This window comes from Vulpes vulpes, chromosome 6 (assembly GCF_048418805.1).
Source record: "Vulpes vulpes isolate BD-2025 chromosome 6, VulVul3, whole genome shotgun sequence".
In the NCBI taxonomy this organism is placed as follows: Eukaryota; Metazoa; Chordata; class Mammalia; order Carnivora; family Canidae; genus Vulpes; species Vulpes vulpes.
Genome location: NC_132785.1, coordinates 96,978,076 through 96,990,297, shown reverse-complemented (window position 1 = coordinate 96,990,297; position 12,222 = coordinate 96,978,076). Strand labels below are relative to the sequence as shown.

General features: G+C 35.2%; 1 protein-coding gene across 1 annotated transcript in view; it reads right to left on the bottom strand.

The window, feature by feature from the left end:
• Positions 1 to 12,222, bottom strand: part of MNAT1 (MNAT1 component of CDK activating kinase) — a 193,192-nt gene that overhangs the window by 132,207 nt on the left and 48,763 nt on the right. Inside the window, exons 2-3 of the mRNA XM_026000560.2 lie at positions 3,626 to 3,778; positions 1,784 to 1,857 (exon numbers count right to left, since the gene is read on the bottom strand). Coding sequence (XP_025856345.1) covers positions 1,784 to 1,857; positions 3,626 to 3,778 — 227 coding nt within the window. The remainder of the gene's footprint in view (positions 1 to 1,783; positions 1,858 to 3,625; positions 3,779 to 12,222) is intronic.

Genomic DNA, 12,222 nt, shown 5'->3' with positions numbered 1-12,222 from the left:
TTTTTGCGTTTTTTTTTTTTAAGATTTTATTTATTCATGACACAGAGAGAGAGAGAGAGAGAGAGAGAGAGAAGCAGAGACACAGGCAGAGGGAGAAGCAGGCTCCATGCAGGGAGCCCAACATGGGACTCAATCTCCGGTCTCCAGATCACACCCTGGGCTGAAGGCGGCGCTAAACCGCTGAACCACCAGGGCTGCCCACCTACCAACCAGACTCTTAATTAATCACATTGCCTTTAGAATAAACATGAGCTGGATTTCCTCCTCTTTACTACCCAACTGCCTATTCTATACTTATTATCTATGTACAGCCAGATTTCTACACTTGCCCAATTCTTTAAAATTTCTTCTGGTTTTAAAAAAAATAAGTTTCTTCTGGTTTACCTTCTCAGTCTACATCCTAACTTTTCTACTTTGCCTAGGCACTCCCAATTCTACCACTTTTTCAATTAAAATTCAAGCGACTGATGGTTGCTCAGATAATACATAGAGCGCAATGAATACAATTAGAATGAAAAAACAATGGCTCCAAGGCACTAAAAGATCCCATAAAAAGCTTAATTTATAGTCTGTACACGCTATTTGCTATGACGTGACAAATGAACTTAGATATTTAAGAAAAATTTTAGTAACAGTAAAATAAAAAGATTCTCTGGGTTTTTCCTCACTTAATAAAGAAGTTTTAATGGCATTAGAATACTCCATTGCTCAAGAGTTTAAGTTTTCTAAAAACTTTCCATATATAAACCTCCTTCTAAAGAAAGATCAAGCTGTTATACTTATATTTTAAATATGAAATAATAGAAGTATAGCTTAGCTATTAGGTTTGAGAGAAGAATAAAAAAGATGATTTGTTCAATTCTCTAAATCTCATTCTTATTTTCACAGTCTGTAATTTCTGTATCATTTCCAAACCAAGTGTAATAATAATTATGGCAGCTATAAAAAACATTAATTTTTTTCATTGATGTAAGACAACTTCCAGGCTTTTTAACATCTCTGAAATCTTATTTAAGAAAGCAAAAATAATTCTTTCTTTTGATGAACATATCCTTTTGACTAATCACTAAAGAAAAAGCATTAAGATTACTCTAACCTCTGATTCTAAGATAATACTGAATAAAAGAATGCCACTTCAATAGTCAACTACTTCAAATTATTTTCAAACTACTATATGCACAGAGACATATATGATAAGCATATGACTTGAGTCACCATAGACACAGATAAATATTTTTTTTAAAAAATCTGTGTACTGGGGATCCCTGGGTGGCGCAGCAGTTTAGCGCCTGTGTTTGGCCCAGGGCGTGATCCTGGAGACCCAGGATCAAGTCCCACATCGGGCTCCCGGTGCATGGAGCCTGCTTCTCCCTCTGCCTATGTCTCTGCCTCTCTCTCTCTCTCTGTGTGTGTGTGACTCTCATAAATAAATAAAAATTAATTTTAAAAAAGCCCTTTGCTCATTTAAAAAAAAAAATCTGTGTACTTTTTCCTTGTGTTGATTCTAATACCTCATCAACATACAGATGATATATACAGATTCAGCCTTTCTTCGCAGCTATAGTGATATTATTTTTCCTGAGACAAAATGTTTACTACTTATGTCCTTTTCTTAAGTATGCCTTCAATTTAACATGATTCAAGTACAACAGAAAGTTAATAGGTAAAACACCAGTTATCACAACAAAACTTGTTAGAAATTTTATGTGAAATGTTTATCTTTTATCTAAGAGATAAAAGCATACAGGGTAACACACCAAAAGTACAAGCATCAAAAACATACCAATTTCTTCCACTTCTTCCAGGAAATCATTATATTCTCTTAGACTAGGAAAGTCTTCTTCTCTTTTATTGTATCTTTAAGAGAAGAAAAAAATGAACATATCACATATCTCTTGCTTTATATATTATCTAATTTATATCTTCTTATTTATTTTTTCATGATACATAGAAAAGGGTTGCTTACTGTATAAAACAGTTTTCCTGACATCATGTTTATAACTAGAACAAGAATGCTGTTCTTAAATTCTTATGACAATAGAGAAGGAATAGAATCAAGAGAGAATGATAAAATATGTTAAATCCTTCTAAAACTTAAGGAAAAGAAAGAAAAAGAAATTAGGAGCCTGATTTACTTCTTATAAAGATTTGCTAATTTTCAGAAAGGTAAAAATTAATTCAAAAAAACACCTTTCTATTTTTCATGAAAATTATAGTCTAAAGAATACTAAAGATCAGGAAATTCTGTAAATATTGTAATGTATCTGTGAAGAATTACAAAACTACAATGGATCACAATTAAAAAAAAAATAAGAATCTAAAAGACTATCTCCCAGAAGTAATACAAATAATAAAAGAGTAGCTTAGGACACTGATAAAATAACACAGGTTAAGCACCTATAAAGATGTTGCTAAAACACTGGTGACCTAGGAGGCACCTGGTTAGCAAAATCAGCTGGGGGTCCAACTCTCAGTTTTGGCACATGTCACCATCTCAGGGTCGTGAGATCAAGCCCCAAGTGAGGCTCCACGCTGAGCAGAGTCTGCTTGAGATTCTCTCTCCCTCTACCTATCCCTTCCGCTTCTGCTCTTGTGTACACACTCGCTCACTCTCTCAAATAAATAAATAAATCTTTACAACACTGGTGACCTAGAGACGCCTGAGTGGTTCAGTCAGTTGGCTGAACGTCTGCCTTCAGCTCAGGTCATGAACCCAGGGTCCTGGGATCAAGCCCAGAGCACAAGGCCCCCTGCTTCATGGGCTCCTGCTTCTCCCTTTCCCTCTGCCTGTTTCTTCCCGTTTGTGTTCACTCTCTCTCAGTCAAATAAATAAATAAAATCTTTGAAAACAAATAAATAAAATACCAGTGACCTAAGTTGAAACATATACCACTAAAAAATATAATAATAATACATTAAATTTATATATTCCTTAAACTTCAAAAACAATAAGGTATCCTTTTTAATAAAAGGACAGATAAAACTCAAAACTATTCACAGAGTAAAAACTAAATTATAAATGAAAATGACAATATTAAAAATAGATACATTATGCAAACACAGATAAATATAAAAATAAATTACAGCTAACACATTATTTTCTCTAACAGCCTTCAAATCTCAACTTAAATGAGATACCTTCACAGGCCTCACCTGGCATCAATGACCCACACCAACACTCAGTCACTAACTTCAGAATATTCTTCTCAATTTATAATTACACAGTTGTTTAGTTTGCCTGTTTTATTATCTATCTCCATACTATCCTACACTACTATACTGTAAGTCTTATGAGGGCAAAGTTCATAGTTATTTCACTCATTTCATACCTAGTTATGCATAACACAGCTTTTGCACACAGTAAGTACTAATATGTTAACTAAAGTAAAAAATGAATAGTGAATAAACAAACTGTAAAACCATCCATCAAAAGGATCTACTCTTCTCTAACAAAGGTTAGATAAATATTCTCTAAGAACTTAATAAATTTCTGTTCAACAAATGCATATATGAACTTATACTTATTCACTTGCCAAACTGTATTTCTATCAGTAAATAATTATAGCAATTATTGAAATAATACTTAAGTCTTCGTATACTGAATCATTCAAATAATAATATTTACATTTTTAGCACTTTTTTCCGAATCTCAACCTCCTTGTCCACAGTAGGATCTTCAAAGAGTTGTACCCTGAAGTTGCTCTTTCTAAGTGGAGTGCCACACTCAGGACAGTTTCCAGCTCCTCTCATAAACAGTAAATCCACGCAACTTTCACACCTATAAGGAGAAAATACAAGGTAACCAGTAAGCCAGTACTCAAATCCACAACAATTCTGTATATAGTTAACCTTTTTTTGTTGTTTTGGTGGTTTTTTATTTGGGTGTGTTTATCTGGCAGCAGAGGAGAGATAGGAAAAATAATCACTGCTATTTAAGTCTCATACAAAAAAAAAACCTTTGAGATAATATTTATTTTCATTTAGAGCTTACTTTTCAGACATAGTATCCCAAGGGATACAAGTTTCATTTTACAAATTAAATTTACAAATTAAAACAAATCAGCCGAGGCTAGGCAGATTCTGAGATAGCAGGATAGGGAAAAGTCAAAGAGGCATGTAAAAGAGTGATCTATGGTCACCTCCATTCTCAGTACAGTAACACTCTTAGACTGAGGCAAGAAAAGCCTCGGCCAAAGGCCTACACTTTAAAGAAGTCTGCATTCCAAATCACTAAAACAAAGGCTTATTTTTTCTCTTCCAGCCTTGTAAGGAAGTTTTTTTGAAAGTTCAGTAAGCAATTGAGCAAATGGGAATTACAAGGGAGAGATGCTAGCTGAAAGAGGTCTTCCTTGCCCCAACCCCACAATGCCCTAGGCCAAAGGAGAAGGAACGGATGGTGTGCGCCCCAATATCTATGGACAAAGGAGAAAATCACCACAGCCGTGCCCTGAGAAATCAAAAAAGGTATGGTTCTTTAATCAGTTAAAGTTTACTGCCCCAAATCCACCAAAAGGACTGCCTAAGAAAGCCAAGTTTTCCAGATGTGTCCCTTCCCTCTTCTCTTCTTGAGAAGTGTAATTTGGGGAAGAGAATTTCCTGGAAGTCTTAAGTTGGAAAAACAAGGACCTAGAGATGTTAACCTCTGTGTACTGGATCCCTAGGGACTTGACAGGATCAGTTCACACTGTTTTGATGGGTCCAGGCACACTAACCATTCCTACCCTGTCTAAGACATCCATGCTACAAGTAGAAAGGCTGGCTAGAAAAAAAAAAAAAAAACAAAAACAGCTCCTTTAGCCTCTGGGGCTTGAGAATGCAGACCTGGGAAGAAAGTGGACAGCATGGAATCTCAATACTGTGCCAAAGATGTAGCCTGATTCTTAATCAATATTTAAGCATTTTGATATGTAGCCCTCCAGTTGTGATCTTGCCCAACTCCAGATATATTAAGGCTATACCAGCCCTAATCACTCCTTTCTTAGTATTATCTGAAATTATTTATGTACTGATTTTCTGTAACCTCTATGAGGATGCAGGATGTATTTATATTTCATGAGATCAGGAATCTGGCCTACATTGTTCTCTATCCCCAGTGCCTGACAGATGGTAAGTACTCAATAAGCTATACATAAAAAAAAAAAAAAAAAAAAATTAAGAGCAGAAAAGAGAAATTCTAATGAATAAGGGAAATGTTTATTTCTTCCAGGTATGTAACTGACTTGTGGAATAAGCTAAATGAGAAGAGTGATACAGAGAAATAAGAATCTTTAAGATTGGTTATTAGTAAAATAATAACATTGACCTTTATATATTTCTCTTAACACTGTTACCAAATATTAGAGGGGAAAAGAAATTCCTAAAAGAACACAGATCACATTTGTCATTATCAAGATCAACAAAACCCCAGAAAATTCACTTTAGGATTTGAAAGATTTCAAGTGGTGCACTTCCCCTAATCTTTATGGTTAGAGAAAATGAAATCTAACTCCAGAAGTTGAAAATGAGCACACTTTAAAACTACATTGATGGGGCACTTGGGTGGCTCAGTTGGTTGAACACATGCCTTCGGCTCTGGTCATGATCTCAAGGTCCTGAGAACAAGCCCCGAATTGGACTCTCTTGCTCAGCGAGAAGTATGCTTTGTCCCTCTCACTCTCCCTGCGTGTGTGTTCTCTCTCTGTCTCTCTCTTGCTCTCGCTTTCTCTCTCAAATAAATACAAATCTTAAAAAAAAAAAAAAAAAAAAAAAAAAAGACTACACTAACTAGGGGTGCCTGGGTGGCTGAGGCGGTTGAGCCTCCAACTCTTGGTTTTGACTCACGCCATAATCTCAGGGCTGTAGAGTTGAGCTCCAGGTTGGGCTCCTAGCTGAACTGGAGTTGACTTGGGATTCTCTCTCCTCTTGCCCTGTCTTCCTCCTTTTCATGTGTTCCCAAGTGCACGCTCACTCTCTCTAAAATAAATAAATCTTTAAAAATAAATAAATAATTCTACACTGACTGGGGGTACCTGGATGGCACAGTCAGTTGAGTGACCAACCCTTGGTTTGGGCTCAGGTCATGATATCAGGCTCCAGTTTAGCCTCAAATCCACTTGAGATTTTCTCTCCCTCTCCCTCTCCTGCTTCTGTTCAAGCTCTCTCTCTAAAATAAGTAAATCTTTTTAAAACTAAATAAAACTACACTGACTAAAGATATTTATAAGCTAGAAGCCATCTAAAATACTCAAAACTATGAAACCACGAATAATACTCTGTATTTCAAGGTCTTGGAGAATAGACTCAGTTGATAATTCACTTAAAAAGGTGCTACAGGGGGCACCTGGGTGGCTCAGTCAGTTAAATGTCTGCCTTTGGCTCAAGTCATGATCTAGATCTAGGTCATAGGATCAACCCCCCATATCAGGCTTCCTGCTCAGCAGGGAGTCTGCTTCTCTCTCTCCCTCTGCCCCTCCCCATTGCTTGTTTTCTCTCTCTCAAATAAATCTTTATAAAAATTTTAAAAATTTAAAAAACAAGGTAATAAATACTTCTAAGAGTTATATTGCATATTACATATATTGTTTCCACAGCCAGTTCTATATCTCTACTTTTTAAAACTTTACCTTAAATCATAAGTTCAACAGTATTTAAGAATTTTTAAAATAATTTTTTTCCTATACAACTTTTTCCCTTTCTGATTTTAACTGCTACAAGACCAAGTAACTCTTTTCTTCAAGCTCAAATATACAAGCACACAGAAAAAAACTGAAAGCTCTACTTCATTCTATTCTATGTCTCACTTCTCACCAGAAACATACCACTTTTAGAGTTAATGTGACCAATTCTACATATTTATAAAGTGCATATTTACAAAGTATTTACATTAAAACAATAAAAAAGAACAAAAGAAAAAGCTAGTAATTGTTAGTTCACTGCATCTGGCAACAGAGCAGTAGTATATGGACAGTCTTTGGAACAGGAGCACAAGAAAGTTTTTCCTACAAAATCTTGTATTTCCCAGAGCACAGGAAAATTTGCTGGAAAAGCTCAAATCCTTAGTCATTACCCACTCCCAGAGACATCGTTAGTTTTCTCTTTTTTAAAAAAACCAGAATGGCGGCACGCCTGGGTGGCTCAGCAGTGATCCCGGGGCCTGGGGATGAAGTCCCACATTGGGCTCCCTGCAAGAAGCCTGCTTTTCCCTCTGCCTATATCTCTGCCTCTCTCTCTGTCTCTCATGAATAAATAAATAAAATCTTTAAAAATAAATAAATAAATAAATAACAGAATGGTGCCCACCTTCTTTACTCTCTAAACAATTTATTTTTAGATTTTATTTTCTTCTACCAATATTTAACTGCTTATATTCCTTTGCCAAGATTTAACTGACTTATTTTATTTTTTTCAAAGGAGTTATGTTTCATGCAGGATTTCAATACTTATTAAAATAGATTAACTGACTTAGAAAAAGGTTAAATAATCCCAAATTTTGTAATTAAAGACTTTCTTTGGAGTAATCTAGTTTTATCAGGACTTTCCATTCTTTTTCAGCTCACTGGCTTCCTGAAACAACTCAAAAGTCTATGGTCCTGGGATGCCTGGGTGGCTCAGTCAGTTGAGAGTCTGCCTTGGGTCAGGTCATGATCCCAGGATCCTGAGACAGTGCCCTGCTTAGGGCTCCCTGCTCAGCAGGTAGTCTGCTTTTCCCTCTTCCTCTGTCCCCTCATCCCACTCCCATCCCACCCCGCCTCCCCCCTGCTCATGTGCACCCACTCTCTCTCAAATAAATAAATTAAATAAAAGAAGTCTATGGTATTGAAAGATAAACGTGATAATTTCTGTTAAAGAAAAATTTTATCCCTATAATAAATTATTCCTTAAATTCATGTGTACTGAACTCTACAGGGTAAGAGCTAGGTATTATTAGGAGAATTTTTTTCTCTCAAAATATGCTGCCTAATTTTTCTAAAACTTTTAAATAACTTTTCTGTGACTTAATGGTTACACTGATACATATCACTTTATACCTAAAAGGGAATTCATAATCTATCTACTCCAGAAAAAAACTACTGCAAAATAGTGCTTCACAATATTAAGCAAAGAATTCATCCATAAAAATAGAAGGAATGGCCTGGAACTAAGTTTTAAAACATTATAAAACACTATAAATTTCCCCTCATAGACCCTGGGAATAAAATTTATATACTCTCAAAATAAAAAAGAAAGAAATTATAGAAACCCATTTTTTCCACTGTCTTAGAACTCAAAATAAATAACTATTCAATCTTCTGTTGACTATTACCATTTAGCATGGCAATTTACAATTAAGAAGCAAATAATATAAGGCACAAATTCAAATAGTATGTTTAAGCCCATTTTAAGCCAGAAAAATAGAGCTACATAGGAAAGAGCTAGTAATTTAGTATAGCTATGCCAAGAAAACATGAGCTTCCTCCCCACCCAGCAAAAAGTAGATTATATTTTCCTTACAAACAGCAAGGACCATGGAATACACCTAACTTCCATTTTTGCCCTCTTGTCAGTAAACTCCTAAGCCAAATTTATATGCTTTGTTGAACAACATTGTATATATTTTCTAGACAAAGGGTAGAAAGGTAAGGAAAGAGGTTAGAAGAATAACATGTATTAGAAACATTATGACATAGATATGATTTTCCTTACTATAAAGACAAGGTCAAAAAACTGGTTTTAAATCATATAACTAGTAAGAATTGGCCAAGGTCTGCTTCACCATATTTTCTCTTTCAATCTTACTTCCTACTCAAAACTTTTATAACCTAAGTAACAATCCCCAGTGTCTAACTCTAGCCCAAATATCTTTCCTGAGTTCCTAGTAGACACTGTCTATTGCACAGTTCCTCTTTGATATCCCACAAGTACATTTTTTTATTTAGAAAGATAAAGTTACCTCAAACTCAGTTATGTTCAAAACCAATATCCTTCACTCTATTAAGGATACAAAGAGAGTAAGTAACACCAACTTTGTGCGTAAGGGCTCATAATATAGTGGTCAAAATAGAAAAGAAAAAATAAAACTCTATGATAAAGGTATACTCTGAATACTATCATATGCTCTCAGCCAATAAGCAATAGCTCAACAAATCATACTGCAAACTTTTGGCCAGTGAGTATTAACACATCACACTCCAAATGCCCCAAGCCAATAACAGTTCCAAATACACTATGCTGAATGGCATATTTTCTGAAATATGAGGCCTCTACTCTTCTGAATCCATTCTTGCTGCCACTGATGAATAGTTTTGACCTAGAATAGCCAAAAAAGCATGGAGGTGATGGTATTGGATGCTGAGATCCAAGTTTTGCAAAGGCTCAAATACATGGTTGAAGAAACAGAGTGGTCAGTTAGAAATTGAAAGAAAAGTCCTCTAGCTAACTTTATGAAGGCCTTCAGAAACAATACTGCACACTGGGAGACTTGATAAACAATTATATGAATGATAAAGGAACCTGGCCACCAGGTACATGCAGAGCTTTGGAGAATTTAAAGAAAACAAATTGCCAGTAGACCAAGCCAGGAATGTAGATTTATAGAGACCATTACTCTAACTCTATATTGGGAAAGCTAAGGGCAAATTCAGTTAGTACTACGAAATCCAGAAATGCAGGTCCTACATTAAATAAGATATTCCCTTTACTTTCACAATGATTCAAAGGAACTAAATATATATTTACCTAAATAAGCAAAAATATTTGCATTATCTGAAAAAGCTATCAACAGATCCCTCCATTTTCCAACTACGTATCTATGGAAGCCATATCATCTTCATTGATTTCAACAGAAATAACAACGTAGATTCACTACAGAAGCAAATATCACAATCTAGCTGTCCTCTCTTAACCCAAACATCAAACGGATTTGCAAAACATACAATGCTACTCCAAAATTTTTATTTTGGAAAATACATTTTATAAAATAGTTACATTAATATGTAATATGCTTACAATTTTTAATGAATATATATTTTCAAATTTTCTCAATTTTATTTTTTTTTAAAGATTTTATTTATTTATTTGAGAGAGTGACAGAGCAAGCATGAACAAGTTGGTGGGGGGATGGGCAGAGGAAGAGGGAGGAGCAGACTTCCCTCTGAGCAGGGAGCCAACGCGGGGCTCGATCCCAGGACCCCAGGATCATGACCTGAGCCGAAGGCAGATGCATAACCACCTGAGCCACCCAGGCACCCCTAAATTTTCTCAGTTTTAATGTCCAATATGACAAATATTAACAGATACAATCGTTAGAAATAAAAGCTTTTAGGGAGTCCTCGGTAATTAAGGTTCTGAGATCAAAACCAAAATGTCTGAGAACTAGTTTACATGTGCTCAATAAAGGTTTATTTATAAAGAAATATAATCATAGGGACGCCTGAGTGGCTTAGCGGTTGAGCATCTGCCTTTGGCTCAGGATGTGATTCTGGTCCCAGGATCGAGTTCCACATCAGGCTCCTTGTGAGAAGCCTGCTTCTCCCTCTGCCTATGCCTCTGCCTCTCTCTGTCATGAATAAATAAATAAAGCCTTTAAAAAACAAATAAATAAATAAAATCTTTAAAAAAAGAAATATAATCATAATTTAAATGTGAAGGACGAAGTGTGGAAAGGAACCATTTTGACACACAGCACTGCACTCTAGCCTTCTCAACAAGGCTTGCTCTCAGGTGAAACTAATTAACAAAAGCCTAACCAGCTGGAGTATTATTAGAGCCTAACTAAACTGGGAGATGGTAAATTAGCAACGTAGTCAATTCTAACTGGGACAAGAAGGGACACACACACAGACACACACATACACAAACCCCTTTGAAACAATTGTGAACTTCACAGTCCAAAAGCATAGGCTCACTAAAATCCGGAGACCTAACAATAAGAGTATAGAACACTTCCCTTCCCCCTCATATCTCACCACAACTTTACTAAAAGCCTACTTAAAACAATTCTCCTACACTAAAAACCATGTCTAGTTACCAAAAAAAATTACAAGTTGTACCAAAAGGCAAAAGAACACAACTGGAAGACATAGAGCAAGCTCAAAACCAAACATGACAGGGATGTTACAATTATAAAACTAGGAATATAAAACAACTATAACTAATATGCTAAGGCCTCTAACAAAGTAGACAAGATGCGAGAACATGAGCAATATAAACAGAGATGAAGAATGCCTTTGATGGCCTTATTAGTAGCCTGGACACAGCTGAGGAAACAATCTTCAAGCAAGAGGATATATCAGCAGCATCCTCAAAAACTGAAAACCAAAGAGAAAAAGGCTGAATGAACAGAATATCCAAAAACTACAAAACCACAGAACTACAGAAAGTGTTAAGATATGTGTAAATGGAATGCCAAAGAGAGAAGAAAGGCAGAGAAGAAATATTTGAAATAACTGAAAATATCCCCTATATTAACATCAGACACCAAACCAAAAGTCCAAAAAGCTCACAGAAAACCGAGGAGACAAATGCCAAAATAAAACAAAACACTCTTAGGTATATCAATAGCAAATTACAGAAAATTAAAGATAAAAAATGATGGAAGAAGCCAGAGCAGGGAAGACAACTCACTTATAAAGGAACAAAGGTAAAGAATTTCATTCAACTTCTCCCCCCAAAAAAACATACAAAAGAAATATTTAAGTGAAATATTTAAGGTGTTTACAGAAAAAATACCTCCAACCTAGAATTCGCTACACTGAAAAATTACCCTTCAAAAGTGAGAAAAAAATATAGACTTTATCAAACACTGAAAAAATTTTTTGCCAATAGACCTGTCAAGTAGGAAGTGTTAAAAAATGTTCTTTAGAGAAAGAAAAATAATGGGCCAAAAACTCAGATCTATATAAAGAAAGGAACAGCACCTGAGAAGAAATAAATGAAGGTAAAATAATTTTATTATTCTCAATCTAATAACATTTAGTGAAAAATAATAGCAACAATATATTTGATTATGTAAGCTTATGTATATACATTATGTGCATATATATGCCTATGTACGATTTTATATATGTGTGTGTGTATGTGTGTGTGTAATGAAAAATAGCAATGAAACAGGAGGAAGGAATTGGAATTATTCTGTCATTGTAAGACTCTCACACTATTGTCCAGTAGTATAGTGTTAAGTGACAGTGGATTTGGATTAGTTGTAAATTTACACTGCAAACTCTAGGGCAGCTATTATCAAAAGTGAAAAAAGAAGTAAAACCGATA